This window comes from Taeniopygia guttata, chromosome 17, assembly GCF_048771995.1.
Source record: "Taeniopygia guttata chromosome 17, bTaeGut7.mat, whole genome shotgun sequence".
Lineage (NCBI taxonomy): Eukaryota > Metazoa > Chordata > Aves > Passeriformes > Estrildidae > Taeniopygia > Taeniopygia guttata.
Genome location: NC_133042.1, coordinates 6,955,007 through 6,978,546, shown reverse-complemented (window position 1 = coordinate 6,978,546; position 23,540 = coordinate 6,955,007). Strand labels below are relative to the sequence as shown.

The 23,540-nt window shown below is 50.2% G+C and overlaps 3 protein-coding genes across 9 annotated transcripts; 1 reads left to right on the top strand and 2 right to left on the bottom strand.

Annotated features, from left to right (window-relative positions):
- Positions 1-1,203: 1,203 nt before the first annotated feature.
- Positions 1,204-2,484, bottom strand: PRRT1B (proline rich transmembrane protein 1B). 5 transcript variants are annotated; one of them, XM_072936832.1, is made up of 4 exons: positions 2,400-2,484; positions 1,879-2,260; positions 1,632-1,772; positions 1,204-1,462 (listed from the first exon to the last, which is right to left on the bottom strand). In XM_072936832.1, exons 2-4 carry the CDS (start codon positions 2,248-2,250, stop codon positions 1,331-1,333), a joined length of 645 nt encoding a protein of 214 aa, XP_072792933.1. In that variant the 5' UTR covers positions 2,251-2,260; positions 2,400-2,484; the 3' UTR covers positions 1,204-1,330. The 5 variants fall into 5 exon arrangements, with proteins under 5 accessions (XP_072792933.1, XP_030142190.4, XP_072792932.1 ...); XM_030286330.4 differs by having other exon boundaries at positions 1,276-1,542; XM_072936831.1 differs by having other exon boundaries at positions 1,276-1,542; positions 1,632-1,760.
- A 1,603-nt stretch (positions 2,485-4,087) lies between these two features.
- On the top strand, positions 4,088-10,409 carry UCK1 (uridine-cytidine kinase 1). Its single transcript, XM_030286479.4, has 7 exons — positions 4,088-4,223; positions 4,420-4,579; positions 5,338-5,434; positions 5,554-5,696; positions 5,776-5,870; positions 6,890-6,938; positions 7,257-10,409. The coding sequence occupies exons 1-7, from the start codon at positions 4,137-4,139 to the stop codon at positions 7,442-7,444; spliced, it is 819 nt and encodes a 272-aa protein (XP_030142339.4). The 5' UTR covers positions 4,088-4,136; the 3' UTR covers positions 7,445-10,409.
- On the bottom strand, positions 10,254-23,514 carry POMT1 (protein O-mannosyltransferase 1). 3 transcript variants are annotated; one of them, XM_030286475.4, is made up of 21 exons: positions 23,456-23,514; positions 22,395-22,518; positions 21,269-21,412; positions 20,540-20,646; positions 19,923-19,973; positions 19,434-19,580; positions 18,418-18,529; positions 17,875-17,940; positions 17,627-17,720; positions 17,035-17,190; positions 16,329-16,459; positions 16,008-16,103; positions 14,574-14,666; positions 13,466-13,562; positions 13,285-13,377; positions 12,646-12,766; positions 12,315-12,412; positions 11,690-11,803; positions 11,079-11,205; positions 10,821-10,998; positions 10,254-10,619 (listed from the first exon to the last, which is right to left on the bottom strand). In XM_030286475.4, exons 3-21 carry the CDS (start codon positions 21,388-21,390, stop codon positions 10,445-10,447), a joined length of 2,178 nt encoding a protein of 725 aa, XP_030142335.4. In that variant the 5' UTR covers positions 21,391-21,412; positions 22,395-22,518; positions 23,456-23,514; the 3' UTR covers positions 10,254-10,444. The 3 variants fall into 3 exon arrangements, with proteins under 3 accessions (XP_030142335.4, XP_012433793.5, XP_072792628.1); XM_012578339.5 differs by lacking the exon at positions 23,456-23,514 and adding an exon at positions 22,751-23,435; XM_072936527.1 differs by lacking the exon at positions 23,456-23,514 and having other exon boundaries at positions 21,269-21,406; positions 22,395-22,482.
- Positions 23,515-23,540: the final 26 nt, after the last annotated feature.

Below are 23,540 nucleotides of genomic sequence, written 5' to 3'. Positions count from 1 at the left end.
CATGGGGCAGGGAGTGGGGAGAAGCGATGTCCCCAGTCACCAGCCCCCTGCCCCAGGCCTCTCCCCCAAGCAGTTCCGTTGTATTATAGATTTACCACTGACCCCCATGGTGGCATCTTCTGCGAACATTTCAGACCTGTAACTTTTATATTAAAGACAAATAAAACACCAATAACGAGCCTGCCTGATGATCCTGTTTACAGTGCATGCACAGTCTGTGGATTAAAGTGACAATCGAATCCGCCTCTGGCGCTGGTGTGGCCTCGTGTTTTCTCATGTGCCCCCCGTGGTTTTCCTCTGCCCGTGCCTCTTTTCCCCTCTGTTTTTTCACTATAAACTTCTTCCCTCTCTCTCCGCCAAGGTGGCTTTGTCCCAGTCCAAGCCATACACTTGGGAGGGGAAATTGCTCCTGTCACCTTCTCTGGGCGCCGCTGTCCCCATGTCAGGGTTTTGGCTGCGCAGCCCCCGGCGTGTGCCCAGCCCGTGCAGTGGCCGTGTGCCACCAGCCAAGGGCTATAAATAGCCCCTGCAGCGGCCAGGCTGCTCCGTGGAGCTATTTCAGTGCTGGACAGGGTTCAAAATTCCTCTGGAAATAATTGTCACAGGCCAGCTCAGGAGGAGAGTGCCCAGACACTGACTGAGCGTGTGCCCCTGCGCCAGGGCTGGAATGTGGGGCTGCATCCCACGGAACCAGCACAGCAGGAGGGGTCTGCCCACAGCTCAGCGTCCCCCCAAGCAGCTCGGCCAGGGGCACACCCAGGCCCATGGGGCGATTCCCCTTCCCTGGGGTCCTGCATGGGCTGGTGCTCTTGGGAAAACCCTGATTTCAGCTGTTGCAGGAGAACTTACCCTGAATTTTGTGGTGGACAAAGGCCATGGCAAGGGGAGATGGAGGCCTTTGGTGTGCAGAGAAAGCTGTATTTTATTTCAATCTGGAAGCAGCAAGAGGTGGCAATACAGGGAGGGTGTGTGGGCGTGTGTGCAGAATTACTGTAGAACTGCATACCTGGGTTTGTATCTTCTCATACTATTAATGACCAGTGAGGGCTTTCCCACACACCTGTTATTTCTGCTCCATCCCCAACCCCATCCTACAAGATGCTCCCTCTGCGTCAGAGTCCCATTGGAGCTCCAAGTGACAGCCACAGCAGCGGGATTCAGCATCCTGCAGCAGACCATGGATCCGACGCAGCCCAGGGCTGGATCCAGCAGGATCCGGCATCTCCCTGCCCTGGGCTGAGCTGAAGGCTGCGGGGCAGCTCCTCGCCCCGCCGGGAGGGATGGACACTGCCCCGCAGCCCCAGTAACTCCTCGCTGCCACCCTTTCCACTCAAGGCTGTGGCAGCTTCACCTGCCCGTGCCCCGCCCCACCCCCAAGTGGGCTCAGGGTCCTTGTCACAGGTACAGGGACGCCAGGACGTAGATGATCCAGCCGATGGAGGCGAACAGGCCGAAGAGGAGGCTGAAGAGGACCAGTAGCTCAGCCTTTCTGGATGCCGCATACGCCTGGGCCAAGTCCCCACGGGCGAGCGCAGCCCGGGCCTGGGGCAGGGGGAGAAGGGGAGGAGGGGTGAGAAGAGACCCGCAGCACCAGGAGGCGCTTCGAGGCTGCCGGGTGAGTCCGTGCTTACCTCGTAGGAGTAGACGAGGGCTATGAGCCCGGTCAGCAGGCAGCAGAAGAGGGTGACCACCACTGACTCCACCATGTAGTCCTTGGGCAGCTGCGGCCCGCGGCCGGCGGGGGACGGCCCCGCGGCTTGCTGCGTGTGGGGCTGCGGCAGGGACAGGTCAGAGACAGGCTGGGGCACCGCAGAACCCCGGAGAGCCGGCGGGGCAGATAAGGGGTGACCCCCAACACATCGGCTGGGGGATACGTACCGTGCTGTAGGGCAGCGGCCCGGGGGGGAAGCCCGGGCCTGGGACGGGCCGCGGTCCCGGCCACGACGGGTAAACGACGGGCCCTTGCTGGGAGAAGCCGGCTGGGAACGGCGGGTAGAGGAGGGGAAAGCTCTTGGGGTCTGGGGGCGAGTAGGGTGGGGGTGCCCCCTCGAAGGCTGAGTTGGTGACCACCGACACGGCCACGGGCCGGTCCGCACTGGCCGCGGGGGCGTCGCTGCGGGTGCCGGGGGTGGGCGGCCCTTCGGCTGCCCCGGTACCATCGCCCGGCTCGGCTGCCCCGGTACCATCGCCCGGCTCCGCTCCGCTCGCGGGGCCGCGGCCCTGGGGCCCGGCTGGCGGCTCGCCGTCCATCGCGGGACGCCTGCGGGGACACAGAGTCCTGGTGGGACGGGACACCCACGCGGTCACCGCAGGTTCGGGGTGGCGTGGGGCTGCCCCGGTGTGCCCCCCCGGGACCGCGGCCCCCCGAGCCCCCAGCGCCCCGTGCCCGCCCCACTCACGGCGGTGCCCGCGGGGTCCCAACCGCCGCCGCTCGGGGCCGGCCCCGCCGCGGGCCTCGAGCCCCGCGTGGCCCCGAGCGGGCGGCGGGAGCGCGGCCGGGCCGGTTAATCATTGACCCGCTGTTTGCCCGGGCCTGCCGGGACCTCGGGGGGGCAAACGGGGCTGGCCGGGGGTCCGGGCTCCGACCGGCCCCTGGAGCCGGGGCTGGGTGCAGGGCGGTACAGGAGGTTCACAGCAATTTGTTCGTAAACATTTAAACGTATGATTTGGTTTTATTTAAGGATATTGTATTTACATGTAGAATGTGGTGTGTGTGCCGGCTCTATTTATGCACAAAATGTATATAAAATTCTGTATATTGTAGCTATAGCTATATATATTGTTAGATATTATATTAATATCTAACATGCATGTGTGTAGACATCTCTATGGCCCCCCACGCACAGGATTTTGTGTGCACACACTGTGTGGACGTGTCTTACCCATATGTGTATTTATGTGTTCTAGTGTGTCTGTGTTGTACCTTCAAGTGTTTCTTCACAGTTCCCATGTGCTCTGCACGCACCTGCACTCGGGAACAGGTATACAACGCACACAGGAACAGGTGTGCACATGGGTACAGGTGTAAAACACGGGAACAGGTGTGCACATGCACATGGGAACAGGTGTACACATGGGTGCAGGTGTAAAACACACACGGGAACATCTGTACACATGCACATGGGTGTAAAACACACATGGAACAGGTGGGTACAGGTGTCAAACACTCAGAAATAGGTGTCAAACACACAGGCGGGGGACAGGCACGTGCTCACACCCACGCTCACAAGTGCCTGGGTAAGAAAGCGTTGGCTGTAGTAAAGCAGAGCCTTATTACTGTCCATGTGTCCACCTGTCCATCTGTCCCCCTGTCCATCTGTCCCCTGTCCATCTGTCCATGTGTCCATCTGTCCATCTATCCACCTGTCCACCTGTCCCCCTGTCCATCTGTCCATCTATCCGCTGCCTGTCCCCCTGTCCATCTGTCCATCTATCTGCCTGTCCACCTGTCCATCTTTCCCCCTGTCCATCTGTCCATCTGTCCATCTGTCCATCTATCCCCCTGTCCCCTGTCCGTCTGTCCATCTGTCCATCTATCCGCCTGTCCCCCTGTCCCCCTGTCCATCTGTCCATCTGTCCCCCTGTCCATCTGTCCATCTATCCGCCTGTCCCCCTGTCCATCTATCTGCCTGTCCATCTGTCCCCCTGTCCCCCTGTCCCCCTGTCCCTCTGTCCGTCTGTCCCCATGTCCCCCTGTCCATCTATCCATCTATCCCCCTGTCCCCCTGTCCCCCTGTCCATCTGTCCATCTGTCCATCTGTCCCCCTGTCCATCTGTCCATCTATCCCCCTGTCCCCCTGTCCGTCTGTCCATCTGTCCATCTATCCGCCTGTCCCTCTGTCCGTCTGTCCCCCTGTCCCCCTGTCCATCTATCCATCTATCCCCCTGTCCATCTGTCCCCCTGTCCCCTGTCCATCTGTCCATCTGTCCATCTGTCCGTGCCGCCGCTCCGGCCCCGGCGCTGAGACCGGACGCGCTCGGCGCACGCGGCCCCGCCCCTCACAGGCCCCGCCCCTCACAGGCCCCGCCCCTCACAGGCCCCGCCCCTCACAGGCCCCGCCCCTCACAGGCCCCGCCCCTCACAGGCCCCGCCCCCGCGCTCCATCTCCGGCCCCGCCCCCGCCGTCCGTCCCGCCATGGCGTCCGCGGGCGGCCCGGACGCGGAGCGGCCGCACCCCAAACCCTTCCTCATCGGCGTCAGCGGTGGCACCGCCAGCGGCAAGGTGAGCCCGCCGTGCCGGGGCTGGGGCCGAGCCGGGCTGGGCCGGGGCTCGCCCGCGCCCCCAGAGCCCGCGCGGCGCGGGAGCTGCGCGGCGCCCTGAGGGGCAGCGCCGGTGGCGGCCCCGCAGCGGGCGGGGGTCGGGCCGGGCTGAGCCCGCGGGCAGGGCCGGGGTCCCCCTGAGCCGCCGTCCCGCTCAGTCCACAGTGTGCGAGAAGATCATGGAGCTGCTGGGGCAGAACGAGGTGGAGCAGCGGCAGCGCAAGGTGCTGATCCTCAGCCAGGACAGCTTCTACAAGGTGCTGACGGCCGAGCAGCAGGCCAAGGCGCTGAAGGGACAGTACAACTTCGACCACCCGGGTGAGCCCTCACCGGCCCTGCAGGCTTCGGTCGGTGCTTGGAGCGCAGCGCGGTCTCACGGGAAGCGCCTGTAGGAAATTGGAAGTGTTGGAGAACAGAAATGTGCTTTCCCCCACCAAAACATCCTTTTGTTCTTCCCTTGTGCCCCTTGTTACTGACGGGTTCTGGAGCTGTGGGGAGACGCAGAGCATCCCAGCCTGCTCCCTGCTCCACTCCCTGCTTTGAGAGTCTCCGTAAAGAACCACATCATTCCCCAAATCCTTTCCTTTACTTCTTGTCCAGACCAACAGCTGCTCCCCTTGCCCCGGGGAGTGCTGTGAATTGTAGGCGGGACAGGGAGCTGCCCTGGCTGAAGTCTGGTGCCTGTTGGGTGGGTAATGGAAACCGTGAAAGATGCCTGGGGTTTTCCAATGGACTCTTGACTAACAGATGAACAAAGCTGCACAAAATTGCACAATTTTGATAAAATTATAAAATGACCAGCTTCACCTTTGACCAGCTTCATCTCTTAATTGCATTGTGTTGTAGTTGCTTGTGAACAGCAAACTGTCTTTTCCTTATCTTCGAAACCAAGCACAGCCATTGTCACTTGGGCAGAGTGCTGTGTTGCTAGTGGTAGGAAAGAGTAAGCTGCAAGTTCCTTTTTTCCTGGTGAAGCACTGGGCAGAGGGTTTTTCCTTTGGGTCTGGAAAAATTTGAGCAGATCATTTGATACAGCAGCATCTGAAAATCCATCTCTTTAAACTTTCCTCTCGCAGATGCCTTCGATAACGATTTGATGCATTCAACCCTGAAAAACATTGTTGATGGCAAAACGGTTGAGGTACCAACGTACGACTTTGTGACACATTCTAGGTAGGCTCTGCCTTTGCCTGCAGTCCTGGCTTGTGTGGGGGTGTCCCCAGCCTGGGGACAGGTCCCTTGGCGGTGGCATGAGGCTGGTTTAACGGGCTCTGGGTGTTCTCTCCTGGCAGGCTGGCAGAGACGACGGTGGTGTACCCCGCTGATGTCGTCCTCTTTGAGGGGATCCTGGTTTTCTACAACCAAGACATTCGGGACATGTTCCACCTCCGTCTCTTTGTGGACACGGACTCTGACGTCCGGCTGTCCCGCAGAGGTAAAGCCCCGCCGTGCCCCTGCTCCTTATCCATCCCCACCATGGGACAGCACTCAGGGCTTTTATCTTCTCTTCCCAGTTCTGCGAGATATGAAACGTGGGAGGGACCTGGAGCAGATCCTCACCCAGTACACCACGTTTGTCAAGCCTGCCTTTGAGGAGTTCTGCTTACCGGTATGAAACCTCTCACTAATTTCATTTGTGGGGTCTTATTTTTTTGGGGGAGGGGTAGAGGAGCAGGGTTGTTTGGGAATTAGCTGCTATAGGGGCAGCAGTGGTGACTTTTGGTATTTCACAAATCCCACATTCTCTTCTCTGCCTCATGTCTTCAACCATTTCCAGCTGGTTGTTAAGAAACTGAAATGCTTCTGCTGGCGAAGCACCATGAAAATGCCTCAAGCACATTTTCTCACTGCTGGCTGCTGGGGCTATTTACGTATGGGTCTCTCTGAATGAAACTCCCACTTTCAGTTTATTCTTAAGTCTTGTAGGAAGAAAGAAAAGCTTGGTTTCCAGCAGCCTTTCTCAGAGGGAACACTGGTGAAAACCTGGGGCAGACCATTCTAGCTCAGCTTGCTACACCATGTAGTGTGAGGCCAATTTAGGTACTCACATAATCAAATTAATTTGTCAAAAAACATATGAGAACAAAATCCAGTATGTGGATTAAATAAATTGAAAAAGGCTAACTCAGGCACCAATTTGCCAGCTTTTTTCCAGCTGTGGGGGGAAAGAAAAAGCAGGAGTGTTGTGATGGTAAAGATCAATAAAAAGGCAGGAATTTCACATGCAGTTTGGATATGTTGGCTCTCATCAGAGATTTAGCAATGGCTTACGAAATGCTGATTAAAACCAGCTCTTGGCAAACAGACCTTGCCTGAAGTCGGCAATGTTTGAAGGCAGCTCAGATGGATAAAAGCAAAGGATTCCACACCTGACCTGCTGTTTCTTCCTGGTGATTCTCTGCAAAGGGACAGTAAAAATAATCCCTGATCTTAAATCCAGTGCACACTTGCCTGTGTGATACTGGAATTTATTGAGGTTGTTCCCCTGAGAGAGAGCTTTAACCTACCACCCTGGAGCACCAGGACCTTCCATCTTTGCCCAGTTTTCTGGCCTTTGGTTGCTTCTTCCTGGAATGAAGTTGACTTTTCCCATTAACAGCCTCCTCCACCACTGTTTCTGTTTTGCAGACAAAGAAGTATGCAGATGTGATCATCCCCCGAGGAGTTGACAACATGGGTAAAAGGGAGTTGGGTTCCCTGGTTTGCCTGGGGAGACACCTTTGGGGTTGGGAATAGAGCAGGAGGCACCCTGCTGCCTTGAGTGCCTGCTCCTGAGGAAGGGGTTTTTGCTGGAGGGGGGGAACTGCTCAGCCTGATCAGAAGGACCAGCTGCTCAGCATGTGGAGGGCTGGAAAAGTGACCTGTTGGGCTCTGACCTCACTGCAGACAGCAGGCTTGTTAAAACTTGAGTTGAGCAGGGCTGGATGCTCCACATTTTCTAGATAACTCAGCCAGGAGAGCCTTCATGTCCTCTATTCCCTGTTCCTGTCTGCAGTTGCCATAAACCTCATCGTGCAGCACATTCAGGACATCCTGAACGGGGACATCTGCAAGTGGCAGCGGGGAGCGCTGAACGGGCACGGCCGGACGTACAAGCGGCCGTTCCCCGAGCAGGCAGAGAGCGGCGCTGTCCTGGCGGCCGGGAAGCGCTCCCACCTCGAGTCCAGCAGCCGCCCGCACTAGCTCGGCTCGGCCCAGGGTTTGCCTCTGCTCCACACCAACACTGAAGACACCTTTGGGAAAGGACTTCCACGGAATGGTTGGTGAAGTGCCCCTTAAGTCGTCCTAGCAGCGGAGGGGATCCTGGTGGGAATCTTCTCACAGAGGAGAGAGGAAGGCGTTGGCTTTCCATCCCTCTTCCCTCCAAACCCCTCCCTGTTCTCCCTGAGATGTCTGGAGTTGTTACTTGGTGAACTGGTTAAAGGCAGCGTTATTTGCCTTTTTTTAGTTTTCAGAATGAGATCTAATGCTGAAGATTCCCCTGAAAATTAAGCACTATCAGGTGACTAGCAAGTTACCCCATTTCCCTGATGATGGTTGTCTGTAGCAGGAAAATCATCTGCCTCTTGGGTGTTTTTCTCTCTACCCAAGACTAGCTCACATGCTGTTAATTTTAACAGGCACCTTGAGTTGTGGCCATGCTCTGCTGCTGGCCAGCCTCCTTCTAGCCTGTGGGGTCAGAGGGACTGAGCTGCAGAGGCACCTCTCCCTTGAGATAGGGGTGACACAGAGACTGACTGGGACAAATGGGAACTTGCAGTTCACCAGGAGACAGGCCCAAGAAGTTTGGTGGTTCTAGTGATTCCTAATTTATTCCTTTCCAAGCTCCTGACTCTTGCTACACTGTTTGGTTATTTTTTGTACCCAGTTACTGAATGTGTGAGCTCCAACTGGATTGAGTTGCTCATGGAAACAGAAACCTGACCTTGTCAATATTAGTGTCTTTTAGTGCATTTCTGTACTGCTGGTTGCAAATTCTGCTGGGCAGAATCCGTCCACTTCCAGAGATGGCTGGTGAGGTCAGCAAGGGGGGAAGCTGGGAATTGCAGGACCCTCCTCCTGCTGCCACAAGCAGCTGCCTGGACACCCTAAGACAGGGTCAGAGCACTTGCTTTGCACTCCAGCAGCTTCAACTCAAGAATGTCTGGCTTTCTAAAAAGAGCAGACAAGAAGTACAAACAGTGATATCCCAGTTTCTGTAGTTTACCCCAGATAAGTGATACTGCAGCAGCATGAAGTGTCTGTTTGGAAAAAACTGCAATGAAGTGCTGGTTGGACCTTTGAAAATGTCCTTGTGATACTGTTCTTGAGTCTGGACTTAAGGTGTAATTTTGAGAATGAGGGTGGGAGGGAAATGTTACTAAGAGGAACTTTTTCATATTTGCTAATTTTCTAAAAGCAGGGTTTGGCTGTGTTGGTTGTGGGTGTGTTACTTTGGCTAATAAATAAATGAACAGTGATCAGAAATAATTTTTATAAAAGGTAATGGTGGTACATTCACTGTGCCAGCAAAAAGGTACAAAAGGGAACACTGCTGGAGGGGCTCTTATACTCAACAGTTCTTTCTTCCCTTAACTCAGAATTGTTATCTTTGGTTCTGTCATGGCTGAAAATTTAAAGAAAAAATCCCAAAGTTAAGAAATGCAGTCTGCACTTTGATCCCTATAGTCTTCTCAGCCCTGGGAAGGGCTGAAGGTTTGGTGTCTCAGTGACAGTTCAGTGGTACTTTGGCAGTGCCCAGGAGAAGGCAGAGCATTTCCTGACTGCTGCTGGCTGCTGTCTAGCTCAGGGTGACAGACTTAGAGTATGAGCTACTGCACTGAAGCATTAGCTCTCAGGGCTGATTCCAGTAGGAGCAAAATAGTCACTAAAACCTACTTTGAATGACTGTGGTGTTGGATCATACCTTCCTCAGGGGGGTGGGGGGAGCCTTGAATAGAATTATTTAGAGTGATGAGGAACTGCACAGCCCCTGGGGTGTGGGAATGCTGCTCTGGCAGCTTTGTGCTGGCCTGCAGGACCTGCTGCTGCAGCCACATGGAGATACAGCAATGGAATGTGGCCCAGGTACTACAGCCCTGCTCAGACACCGGCACAGAGCCATTACAAATTCCCCCCCGAGTCCCCAGTGCTTCACCTTTGCCTTCTCTGTGAATTCTCTGCTGGTGCAGGCCAGGCCATGGGCTGGGTTTCAGTGTTTCCACCCTGAACCCCTGTGCACAAGTTGGAGCAGGTTTCCTTGTCAGCAGGATCAGTCCTACCTTGCCCAGAGCTCTTTCCCCATGGGATCTGAGGTGCAATGGCAACACTGCCACTGCTGGTAACAGGCCTCAGGCTTCACATTGGTGCCACATGACCAAAGGATTAATCTGGCTTTGGCTCAATTCCTGGTTTGCCTGAAGCCTTCTTTAGCTGTAACAGCAATTTTTAATATCTTTTTATTTTGCTTATCTTCTTAAAAATGATGCTTATGTCAGATGATTATAAATAGATAATAGTAACAAGTCATTATTCTATGCAGAATGAACTATTTATAAATGTAGCTTAATGCTGTATTTACATAAATAGAAATGATAGCAGAGCATTGGAAGTTGGGGGCAGATAATGCATTGTTGAGGAATAGAGTCATGGAATGATGCTGTAAGGCTGCAGGCCCAGTTACTGATTGTTACGGATATGCAGGCTTTAGAGGGAAAACCTGGGGTTTCAGGCATAACAAAGAAAACAGAAAAAAAGTATCTGATGTGTTGGAAAGGGTCCATTTATAGCAAGCATGTTATGGGATTGCAGAGCTGAGTGGTAGGAAACACATGAAATAGCCCTAAGTGCAACGTAGTGCCGGAAGGAAGAAGCACCACTGTACTCCCAGAAAAGAGAAGAAATTGCTGCAGCTCTTCCCAGCAAAGGTGCTGGGATGCTGTTGACTAAAGTCAGCAACCTTCACACCCTGAGGGGCAGTGAAGGGTGAATGTAACAGGCAGAAACTGGGAACTGTGCTCAGAACAGCTGTATTTCTGTTCAGACCTCTTCTGTAACAGTGTTCCTTTATTTTCGTCTCCTGTAATCATTAGATCTGGACTACTACAAAGTACCTGAAGCGACTGTTAAATTTCCGCGCTACTAACAATAAATTCTTGGCTTTGCACAAGAGGTGTTTCCCTTTGCTGTGTCCAGGCTGGAGTGTCACTGCTTTCGGATCAGGATGTTCCAGGTGTCCTTCCAGCGCAGGGCCTTGAGCTGCGGCAGGGACAGCGCAGGCTGCCCGTAGGTCACGGGGCTGAAGGTGCAGTACACGAAGTACACCGAGGAGAACCAGGCTACAGTCAGGGCACTGAACATGCTCTTGAGCAGCACAGATCTGGCATCAGAGAGGGAAAGAGTACTCAAGTTACATCAAGACTGGCCAAACATTTCATCCAAAACACCTGTGCCTGCCCTGGCTTCCCTAAAAGCAATGACAGTTTGGCCACTGCTGAAAAAAACACTGCTTTCCCCAGGTGACAGAACCTGGAGAAAGAACTGTGCCAGTCAAATACAGCAGAGATGAACAGCCAAATACCTGCAGAGATGATCACTGAGATGCTGCAGTACCACAGGAATCAGGAGAATCTGGAATGTGACAGCAGGCAGGTAGTGGTACAGGAAAAGTGTCTTCTCCATCAGGAAGAAGGGCAGGTAATTCACAGCCCAGCCTCCACCACAAATGCCTCCTGCTGACATCCAGAGCTGCCAGGCATCTGCAGGAGACAGGAGATGGCATCTGAGAGCAGAGCAAGGCACAAGCCTCCACCTGGGCACACACAGAGTGCAGTCAGACCTTCAGGGATGTCGTAGATCTTCCTCCTTCGCCGTAGCAAGTACCACAGGGACAGACACAGGTAGACCAGAGCAGCAGCGTTAGCTGAAGCCCAGGTGGCAACATTCCCAAGGAGGTGGATCTGGGCCTGCAGAGTAGATGATGGTCTAAGCCAGAATCAGGACCATGATGTGATTCTTTTAGGCAAGTTAAAATATTACCTACACAAACTTCCTAAATTTAGCTCCAGAATGGGCCTGCCTAGTAACCTGGAACAAAGCTGGTTGATAAACTTTGCTGCTTTAAGACTCCTGTGTAATGGAAAGCATTTAAAGGATGCTATTGGAGATGAACTCATCTCTTAAATGAAATCAATAATGGAAACTATTAAACTGCAATTTACCTTAAAAAAAAAAAAGCACAAGCAAACATGATTTAATTAAAAGCAACTACTGTCAAAGCTGTATCTCATGCTAAAATATATACCTCACCCCTCATGGAAAATATATTAATATAGGAAAAGTTCTTGGCTTGAAGCTGCAGCCCTGCTCTGACTCCTATTCCTGGGGCTCCCATCTGAGCTATTCTGCTTTCTCAACAGCTTCACAGCTAGTTCTACCTCTTGTACTTACCCCTGAGGTGGGGTGGAGCCAGTAGGCAATATTGGTGTCCATTGTGATCCAGTCCAGGGCAGAGGAGCTGTACTTATGTTCCGTGTCTTCATTTTTTAATGTGAGTATTTTCCACTAGAAAAAAAAGAGGTAAGCAGAAGGCTTTCAGAATTGAAACAGGTGGGACAGCAGGCATGGGTGAACAGCTCCAGATGTAAGATGTTAAGTTCCTAAGCTGGGAGTGGAGAAATCTTTTACATATCTCATATGGATACTGATCAATACAATTGTTTTATTTTGTTATTAAATAATGCACTTTCCTTAATGGATTTCTACAAAGATAGTAAGGGGCATCAACACTACTCACTGCACGTACCACACATTACAGTTAAGTTTCAGGCAGCTTCTGGGTGCCCAACCAACTTTCCTCCCCCTTTTTTGTTACACAATCACTTGGGTATTCATTACTGGACAGCCCAGGTCTTTAATGCCCTTATAAGTGCATTCAGAAACATTTTTCTACAGTGAGGAAGCCAAACTATCAGCAAGGATTAAACAATGAATTCTCAGGCTCAGACTCTGCAGAAATGCTCAGGCTCCTGCTCTGCAGCAGAAGGAAAAATGAAGGGAGTAACAAAACACTCACCTGCAATTCTATGAACTTTGCCATGAAGCTGAGGTTTTTACTGATGTCCATCTGTGTGGGAGAGTGGAGTTCCACTTCCCTCTCTTTTTGCTCCTGGCCTGGAAGGAAACAGCTCAGAAATAACCACAGGCAGAAAGCTAGAAAGGGGAGAGAGCACACAGGCTCCTCACTCTCCCAGGAACCCTTCTCCAATACATCATCCAACTGCAACAGCACTCGGAGGGACTTTGTAAGGATTCTGACACCAAGGCAGAGCCAACTGAACACACACAGTACCACCTTCTCATCACCATGAAGTGAAACCTGCTTCAGGAACGTGGCTGAGACATACTTTTCCCATATCTGTGCTCTTCCACATTCCACACCATGCTCTGGTGGTAGCCTTTGGACAGCTTCTCTCCAACCACCTCCAGCTGCCGGTATCCCCACTCAGGCAGAGATGCTCCACTGAGCTAAAAGAAAAAGACAACAGTGAACTTTTAAACTGAAAGTTCTACCAATCTCAACTTCAGGATGGAAGAAGTTCCCAGGCCCTGCCTGAACACTGGATGACAGCAAGGGGCTGCCAGAAAATGCATGCAGAGTCACCACATGAAATAATGTCTCAATAAATGCTAAAGCTATAAAATCAGTGATTCTGGCAAACTTTGTGAAGAAAAAGATCCTTTAATTATTCCAGCTGTTCTCACAGACACGTAGACTCAACATCAGTTTGTAAGCCCCAGTTGTGTAGAGTGGTCACAATCTCTTGAGAAGCAGAACAGCTTTGATACTGAGAGGGATGAAGTACCAGTGTGACAACCTAAAATGCATGCTGTTCTTTTGTCACACTGAGCAAGTTTATTGTTTCCTTTGATTTACTTACTTGGTTGTTTGTTATAGCGGTGTAGCTATTTTGGAGCAGAATTTTTGAAATTTTAAGAACTGCATGAAGCAAAAGCTACAGGCAAATAAACATAACCCCACTTGCCTTTAGCACTGCAGAGGTGTTCACGTGAACAAACCTCACTTCTGACAGAATTGTCTTCCACACGTCCGTGTCAGACTCGCGATTTACAATTTCCTACAACACAAAGATGATTTTGATCCATGTTGTCTCAGCTGTTTCTGCTGGGGCATGATCAGGTCCTCCCCTCCCTCTGACCACTCACCACTCTCCAGAGGTTCTGTGCTGGCATGGAAATGTTATAATCAATATAGCAGGAAACTTCTTGGGAGTGGGGGCTAAGAGGAGCAGCAACATCATGCCTAGAAGACAAATAAAGGAAGATCCTCTACCACCATTCCCCAAATACATATTAAAAGCAAACCCATATGGAATTGGCTTAGACTGGATTCAGTAATAATGCAAAAAGGAACTCACTTATCATGATTGCACTGTTTACTCTGAGAGAAAGCACTCCCCACAACCAAGAGCTGCCAGGAACAGGCTCAGAGGAAGCCAATGCAGATGCCTGTGATGCCAGGCTGAAGAACAAGCACTGATTGTGACAAACAGAGACGCTGTTCACTGGAGTTTCCAATAATGAACAAATTAGATTTGGAAGGGACATAGCAAAAACCCAAGCTCAGAACAAGCCCCTTCCTAATCTGAGTGATATTCAAGTATACACAGATGGCCTTTGGGAAGCAGTCAGGAGGCAACTTCATACTGCAGGCTTTCAAAACAGGCAAGAATCTCTGGCAATCAGCCACAGCACACCGGATTCTGCAGCACATTTTCCAAACTTCCAGAGCACATTATTCAGGTAGGAGCATGCCACCAAAGTCAGTGGAGCTGGATTTGGGTTGAGGCACACAAAATACTGAATACCTGCACCTGGCCAGAGTGGGGGCAGTGAAGGGGCGAGGATGAAGACTCACAGAGGGGACTCTGTACTTAGGAATCTGCAGAACTACCGTGAAATGTGAACAATTCGTTGTTCACATTTCAAATGTGAAATCCTCTAAAGGCCACTAAGTAGGGAAGAACAGAAGCAGTAAGCAACCATTAAGAAGTTTGTGATTAGGATCAAATCCCACTGCCAAGTCAATCAGAAAAAATAAATAAGCATAGAGGATCCTTCCTCTGGGCCACAGGGATGGCATATGGAACTAACCACATGAGGTCCCTCCAAGGCTCACTGGTGTAAAAATCCACAAATAACAAGCAGTTTATGGCATATCTGAATGCAAGGTCACTAAGTGGTTATTCTGAGTGCCAACCCAGCAGAATGAGCCAGCAGGCTTGGCAGAGCAGAGCACGAGGAAAGGACTTACGTGTTGAGGTAGCGAGTTGTGATGCCGTGGACCAGCTGCACAATGTGGCCATGCCTGACAGGCCGTGGGGGGTTACTCACCACCAGCTGCTGCCTGGTGAAGGGACACCCAAGAGCAAATGGTTAAACTGGAAATGGTTAAATTATATGCGTCTTTATACAGACCACAGCCTTGTCATGACCAAGCTGTTAGGTCAAGAAACTGCAGGCAGGGACAGACATTTAGGCAAGAAAATGAGAAATTAAAGCAATATATAGGTTGTACCAGAATGGAAGCAAAGCTCATCAAAGCAAAGGTGACTTAAGGGCAGAATGAGTCAGAGGATCAGTAATGGGATACTGACACTCCAGGTATTAGGTCAGTGGTCTGAATCCAGGTCAGCCAGGAGTGAATTAAGGTTATTACTGTCAGACAGCTGTTTGGTGGCTTGTGTGAAACACTGAGTGCCTCACTGAGTCTGATGGGTGCTGCACTACAGCTGGTGTCACTTTGGCAGAATTATAGGACAGATCAATGGCTTTTGCACCACATAGAGTAAACTCTGACGTGGCTTCTGGACAGGGCCATGGCAAGGGGAAACTGCAATGCACTAAAATGCTGCCTATATTTTACTGTTCCATAGAAGGACTTCATATCCTCTGATGCTCACAGGAGTCTTTTGAGTTTGAAGGATTTTAAGAATATATTTGGGGCCTGTGGTCCTGTTAGACTCTTTGCTTGAAAAGTCTGCACCATGGAAAAACTTTCCCAACGTGGATATGACTTGTAATGGCACACAGTCCTTCTGATAGGACTTGTTATACAGTTCCCAGAACAATGTGAGAAACTCACAAAAGCAACTTTTTGATCAGTATGGAATTATGTCAGTCAAAGGCTTTTACTGGCAAAACAAGGACAGATAGTCCTGCCCTGCAGTGACAATGACAATGACAAAACAGTTCAGCACAAACCGGGCCTCGGGTACAGGCATCACTTGGAATCCTTCCCTATGTGGCAGATCCTACAGCTCATTCCACACTTCTAATACAAAGAACTACTCATTTTTCAAAAGTGTTTTCCACTCTTTTCTGAGACTTATTCAAGTTTGATAAAATTAATCAAGACACTCTAACACCATGGCTCACACTTCAAAAAGCAGAGCCTCCCTTTCATGCAAAACACCTGAAGAGTCTCTGCTGTGAGTCTTGTGAGTCTTTCATGTTCCACTTGTGCACAGCACAGCCAATGTTCTGGCAGGAGCAGTTCAGACCGGATTTTAGAGTCCTCAGTAATGTTTTTACCACATTGAGGATTGTACAAAGAGCTGCGATCACTTGCTCAGATCACACCAGGCTTCTGCATCCATAAGCAGAGAAGAGTTATGTCCAATGCAGTCCAAGCCCTGGTTGGGTTTTGGAAGCATATAGGTTGAATTTAAATCTCTTGCGTACTCACATTCCAGGATCTTTGACAATCCACCAGTTGTTCACATCCTTGAAGGGATAGCAGGTCACCTGCTGCTGATGGGAACTGCCTCGGCCATTCTCATACCTGCACAGGAAGTAACAAAACCCCACAGAGGTGTAAAGGCACCTGTGATCTCTGTGCTCACCAGTCCCAGCAGCACAAACCAGCACCACATCACTGATCATTCCCACAGAGCACAGGGACTCTGGAGGATTAATGAAGACATTGCCAGGACCCAAACTGCTACACTTGGACTGGCAGGTGAAGAAGCAGAGCTTCTCCCCACAGAGAGCCAGGCAGATTCCTCACCTGATGGGGTAAGTGTTGGTGTGAGAGTGGAGCCAGCACTGCATGGGCTTGCCCAGCACGTTCCGCAGGGTGATCTGAGAGCCGTAGGCCACCTCTAAGGGCTGACCCTGAGTGATTCGGGCCAGCCCACCCTGAGAAGGGTAAACACAGGGTAAGGACAAAGAAGAAAAAGAAACTACCCAGAGGCTGTTTAAAGTCTATGGAATCACATCCCACTTCAACACAGCGGTATCTTCACACAGCACCTTCTCATTTGGTTTCATCTATCAAAATCAAGCCTTGCAGCACCACACTCAGTAGATAGTAAATACACCAACACCCACAAAACTAAAAGACTACAGGGTCTCAGGAAATATCCCTAAAGCCATGTTCTAAAAGACAGGCTAAGCACTCCTATAGCATACCATGTCACCACATGAGTTCAGTACTGTATCTACTTCTGTGGAGTTCCTATAGGAAGAGACAAACCTTCAGCAGAAGAGTGAATATATTGTTCTTGCTTCATTGGGAAAAGGTTTTCATCTGTTATTAGAATTTCAGTCATTATTGCTTCACCTTAAAGCAGTACTACCGCAGCAAAATAGTTAAATAACATAAAAGGGACAAAACATGCAGGACCAAAGGAACAGGATTAAACACTACCTGATAGTGAATATTCTCCTCTCTTCTCTCTAATAAATCAATTCCAATACCACATTTCCCTCACCTCTAAGCTGGCTTGGAAAGCACTTGTCATGATTTGGTCGTGAGGCCCAGAGCGATACAGCAAAGCCAAGTGAACATAGAAGAAGGACAGGTACAGCCCCATGGGGATGATGATAAGGGCCAGACCCCGGGCTAGAAAATGGCACAGCAAGGAAACCTAGAAGAACAGAGAAAACTCACTTGTTTCATGGTCTAGATATTAAAAATTTCACAGCACTTTGCTTGTTTTGTTTGTCTTTTCCAAGTTTTCACCACTGTTTTCATTCAGCTGTAACTTTGTGGACAGCTGGGTAACTTCCAGCAAGGATTTGAAGTGGAGCTGGTAGGAATGTGTGAGGCAAGTGCATGTTCTACGTCATATATCACCAAGACATGGATAGCAGCAGAAAAGACAGTCACACACACATATTTTTCTTTAACTTAATTCCATCTTCCCCAACAACTGAGCTGAGAACAGTACTACGACAGGAGGGTTTCCAGACAAGGAATTTTTGTACAAAAGCCAGCTACAGACTGCACTGTTATCTGTTGGCTTGAAAGGCTTCTGCAATGAAAAGTGACAAATAATATATTTTGCATGCTGTGCTACGTACATTGGACAAGTTCTGGTCTCCTATCATGTGCCAGAAGTGGAGTCCTGCAGTGGCCAAGAGCAGCATATAGGTAAACAGGCCCATATATTTCACACTGTGAAGAAAGTGTATAAAAAATGAACGTGGTTAAAAACTACACAATTACCTAACACAAGATATAAATATTTATAAATATTCTCTTATTTCTTATATTCTAACATTCTCTTGAACAGTAGGCATTAAAATCCAGGTAAGACATCATCACTTACCCAACTGCACAAGAACAGGCTACTCCAGTCAGCAGGAGCCAAAACCACCAGCTTCCAGAGAAGGCACTTAAAGATAAATGTATTAAATCACTTGCTAGGCTCAATTTAAAGATAATTTTACTTCACTAATGATTACTTCATCCTCTGCAAGGATCAGGGAACAAAAGAGACAAATATCTCTAAATTAAGTGCCTGTAAACAGTTACAAAGGAGCACTAAGTGACCTGTTATAATCAGTGTTTATGTGCACAGAAGGAAACCTTCCAGTAAAAAATCTGGGTGGGCACAGAAATGCTCCCGAGGGATTTTATTTCTATTTTAAAAATAAAAAAACAACCCTGCTAACAGTAAAAACAGTCTTTAACACTGTTCAGTATAAAAATTCTGGGGCAGGCATATGGGAGGTTGAAGCATTGGATTTTACACACAGGTGAAGTGAGTTATAAAATGATTAAGAGGCATAGAAAAACACAGTCTGTGACAAAAAAAAAAAAAAAGTCACCATAAGAGTATTCAAAAGGGTAGGAGACAATCCAGCTTTACCTGTGCTTTTGCAAATTGTAGAACTTCAGGTAGGACAAAACTGCAAGCAGGATAAAAAAAATCAGTATTGACTCCAGAAGCATGAACCTCGATTGAGTGATGAGAGAGTTTTCTGTTGGAAAAGAGAGACAGACACAAAATTAGAGAAACTTGTCTATAGGTAAGTGCTACCTCAGACAATTGTACTGTTATCCAACAGAAGGACCTTCCCTTTTAGGGACAGACAGTTCCTACTGGCTGTAATGGGCAAGTGCTGGGTTTAGAGGGACAAAATCCTTCCAGCAGGAGCAAATTACATGGACATAACTGTTTCCCAGACAAAGAGGTGGGCAAGTAGTGAAGTCTTATCAGGAGGCAGATAAAACTGCTGCATTTCCTACAAAGGCAAAGAAAATCAGTCCTAGGAAATCCAGAGATGCTTCTCAAAGCAGAGTCCAGGCAGCAAGCACAGCAAGCAATGAGCACCACAACAGATCTGCAGGAAAGGGAGCCAGAATCAGAGAAGCTGGTAGCTAGGAGAGGTTTCCCATTCAGGCAGCTGCCAGCAGCCCCTCAGAGAAAACAAAACCAGCTGAGCTGTACACACCAGAACAGTGTCAAATCACAGTGCTAAGGACACAGGCTGGTTTGCTGCAGTTTGGACTTGAAGAAATTCAATGAGCTCTGACTGCAAGTTGAGTTGTCCTGCTGTTAAAAGCCAGTGTGTTGTAATTCACCCTGAAACCTCGGCGGAAGGGAGTACAGGCCTCCTTGGATACAAGAAATGTGGTTTCCTGTGAGGCTGTTAAGGCTGCCTACTTTGCCTAATATTGAAATGAACTTGTATAAAGCCCAGAAGGGCAGCCTGCTGCAGAGCTGTGAGGATGGAGGAGACCAGGGAGGCTCAGCACTGACTGACACAGGCCAGGACTGTTGATGTTTTCTGGGGAGATGCTACTCCACCCTAAACATTCCTAAGGGTAAAAGGGACTCTTCTCCCCATGTATGAAGAATAGGGCTCAGTTGAACAATCTTACCTAAGAGAATCAGAAGAGCAGCTCCAAGTGCAGCACAGTGAGAGAAGTGCAGTTCAACCAAAATCTGGTAGGCTAAAGGCACACAGAAAGCACCAGCCAGGGCTGGCAGGAGTCGCAGGGACCACACAGGAACATTCATGCTGTATTCTGAAACAGAAAACAGGAAACAGTGATCCACCAGTCTGGAGACTCAACTGCAGAAAGGACAGAGCAATAGAGAATTTGCTGGTTGTTAGAGGAATCTAACTCCTACTTGCATTGAGTTGTCCATATTCTATTTCTTAAACTGTTTAGCTGATTTACAAGGCCTGTGCTATGAATTCATAATGCTTTTAACTTGTGCTAGAGACCTGCAGAAGACTTATTTAAAAAGACAAGTGAAGGTGTTGGAAAAGTGTTACTTCCACTAGACAGGCAAAAGGAATCTGTCAGCTGCTGAAATTCTGCTTATTCTCTCTGAAGAATGAGACAGTTAAAAACTACTCTTACCAGCTCCAATCCTGTTCCATAGGAAGTTTCCATCAAATCCTCCTAAGTAACCTACAACATAAACAAGAGAATTTCCAGTCTCAAAGCATGTATAAAACCTGGTGCTAAATTGGAAACCATTTCCCAAACACACAGCTTTTCCTTGCACGAAGGCCCTCTTTCCCAAAAGGGCCCTCTTTGATACTGTTCTGTCTGCAGCACACTTGACAATGTGCAGAGGCACAAAGAATATCAATTGGGAGCAAGGGATTCTCAGTGACAAAGTCAGATGTATATTTAATCCCTCCCTCCCATACAGACACTTTGATGTTGTGGTATCTCAGCTGCAGAAAGGAACTGAGGCTATTTCTTGCACTAGCAGTTCTCATCTTACTTTCCTCTTTATCCAAAGGATTGGATAACAGTGAGGTGATGGATACATGGCTTCATCATCCCCCCTCTAATTGTGCAAAAGCCTCCTAACAACCTAAATAAAGGAAAACCCAGTTCTCTCTACATCAGAGTCTCTCATCTGCCTTGTGCTTTCCCCCATAAGTGGATCTGATTCATTTCTAACCACCACTTCTCTCTCGCACAGCAAGAAGCAACAGGCACTTCCCAATCCCAGGAGACCCTACCTCCCAAGGCCAGCAGCATGTGGCCAAAGGGTGGGCCACTGTCATCCACAAAGAAGATCCTCTTCATGTACAGTGAAACGAACTGGCCATAATAAACTTCATCAAAACTGAAACACCAGAGGCAGAAAAATGTCAAATCTAACAGCAATTTTCCTGTAGGGATACTCAGAAAGCAAACACCAACTTGTTGTGAGAAAGGTAGGAATGCAAGGAAGCACTGAGGGGGTTTTATTAGGAAAATATTATCACTGCATTGGCATTGTTCAGCCTGGAAAAGAGAAGGCCCACAGGCGTGGCCTAATTGTGGCCCCCTGGCACCTGAAGGAATGAGACTGTAACAGCCTGGAGTGACAGGACAAGGGCGAATGGCTTCACACTGTCAGAGAGTGGGTTGAGATGAATTTTAGGAAAGAATTCTTCCCTGTGAGGGTGGTGAGGCCCTGGCACAGGTTGCCCAGAGAAGCTGCGGCTGCCCCTGGATCCCTGGAAGTGTTCCAGGCCAGGCTGGAGCACCTGGGATAGTGGAAAGTGTCCCTGCCCATGGCAGGAGTCAGAATAAGATGAGCTTTAAGAACCCTTCCAACCCAAACCAGTCAGGGATTTTGTGATTCTATGATTTACAGAGGCTGACATCAGTCAAGCTGTGCTCTTCTGCTCCTGCATTCTTGCTCACAAATGTTTGAAAAACAAGTTTGTGTCATTCAGGTAGAAAAGAAACTCATTACTCACACCACAGCCCGTGGATAGCAAAGCCCCCAGAGACGACTTATTAATCCCATCACGGTCAGTGCCACAAGGCTCACATTGATCTTTGCAGTGACCACAACTGGCTCCTTCAGAAATCCCAACATCTCGTCAAAGGTTTGCCTGAACCTTTGAGAGCAGAAGAGAACAGCAGTCACCCTTTGGCTCACAGAGAGCTGAACACTTCACAAAAAGAACAAGGCTGATTTCTGCTACAAGCAGCTAATGGTGATTAATTTCCCAAAATTCTCTTGCTTTTCATGTTTTTGTGTTTCTATTCTATCTACAGGACTGGTTGTAAAAATAACGTTATTGAACTGACACACTTTTCATCCGCCCTGCTTCTGCCTGCAGTAGTAATCTAAAAATCTTGTTTATTCTTACACTGGTTCTGCAGAAACACAGCACCTTAATTCTCCAACCTGTATTCTGCTTTGTGCAAAGCAAACCTCACAGCCCAAACTCTGATGCTACTGGTGGACAACCCACGTGCTCAGGCACTAGATGACCTCACTAACTGAGCTATTGAGAGTTCAGGTAGGTTTAAAAAAAAACTCAAACAAGTTCCTTGCAAACTGAGGTATTTCGCTGGGAGTGGGGAAGGGAGGGGGAATTAGGGATGGGAAATGGGAACTGTGAATGGGGATGGGAATGTGAGGATGGGAACTGGGAATGGGGATGAGAATGGGAATGAGGATGGGAATGGAGACTGGGAATGGAAAACTGGGAATGGGAAACTGGGAATCTGAACTGGGAATGAGAATGGGAATGGAAAACTGGGAATGGGAAACTGGGAATGGGAATGGGAAACTGGGAATCTGAACTGGGAATGAGAATGGGAATGAAAAACTGGGAATGGGAAACTGGGAATCTGAGCTGGGAATGAGAATGGGAATGGAAAACTGGGAATGGGGATGGGAAACTGGGTATGAGAATGGGGATGGGGACTGGGAATGGGAAACTGGGAATGGAAAACTGGGAATGGGGATGGGACTCTGGGAACTCTGCGTTAGAAAGCTGGTTACTGGAGCACTTAAACAGGCGCTGTTTAAGCAGAAGTGCTAAAAGCTAGGTCAGAAAATAGCAGAAAATCAGTACTGTGCCTCCTCACCTCAACACTACAGAAAGTTACCAGAACAAATCCATCTGCGTGGCTTTGATCAGGAGAGAACAAAGCGAGATGTGAGCACATCACCACCATCCAGAGCCGTGCCGCTGGCCTGGTTTCTCCCTGCCTACAAAACACAAGCGCTGCGTGGAGCAGAGGTTCGCAGGAGCCCCTGGCACAGCCGTGCTCCCACCTGGGCTCTGTCAGCCCCTCACAGGCCCTGCTGATCCCTGCTGATCCCCGGGCTCCTGCCCAGCTCAAACCTCGGCCGGGCTCCGCACCCCTGTGAGGGGGAGCAGGGCCAGCGTCCCCCACCCCGCCCGGTTCCTGCTCTCCCTCAGAGGGTTACTGATCCTCACCACCCGCACTGGATCCTCCTGGAGGGTTTTTGTGGGGCACAGGAGCCCCCGCAGGGCCTCACCCGCCCCCCTCAGATGTACGGGGGTGAAGGGGCGAGCGGCACCGCAGAGCTGGGACCGGGACCGGGACCGGGACCGGGACCGGGAGCAGCACTAGGGCCGGGATTAGCACTGGGACTAGGACCCGGGCCAGGACACCGGTGCCGGGAGCAGCACTAGGGCCTGGATTAGGAGCGGAACCGGGAGGAACAGTGCCAGGAGCAGCGCTAGGACCACAGATAGGACCGGGACCAGCACTAGGGCCGGGATTAGGATGCGGACTAGGACCGGGGCCAGGAAGAACAGTGCCGGGACCAGCACTAGGATCGGGACTAAGATCGGGACTAGGACCTCAGCCAGGAAGAACAGTGCTGGGACCAGCACTAGGACCGGGACCAGCACTAGGATCGGGATTAGGACCGGCAATGAACAGCACTAGGGCCGGGATTAGGATGCGGACCAGGGCCGGGGCCAGCAGGAAGTGCCGAGACCAGCACTAGGACCGCGGGCAGGCGGACTAGGACTGGGATGTGCCCAGGATCAGGACTAAGACCGGGACCAGGTTTAGGCTCAGACCGCGCTCAGAACCGGTGCCCGCCACCCCTCACGGCCCCGCGCGCGCGGGGGGCGTGGCCTCGCCGCGCGCCGCGCTCCACCCGCCCCTACCTGGCGATACCGGATGTGACGTCAGACGCTCGCATCGGCACGGGGGGAACCCGGAAACTGGAGGTGTTGCCATGGCAACGGCCGG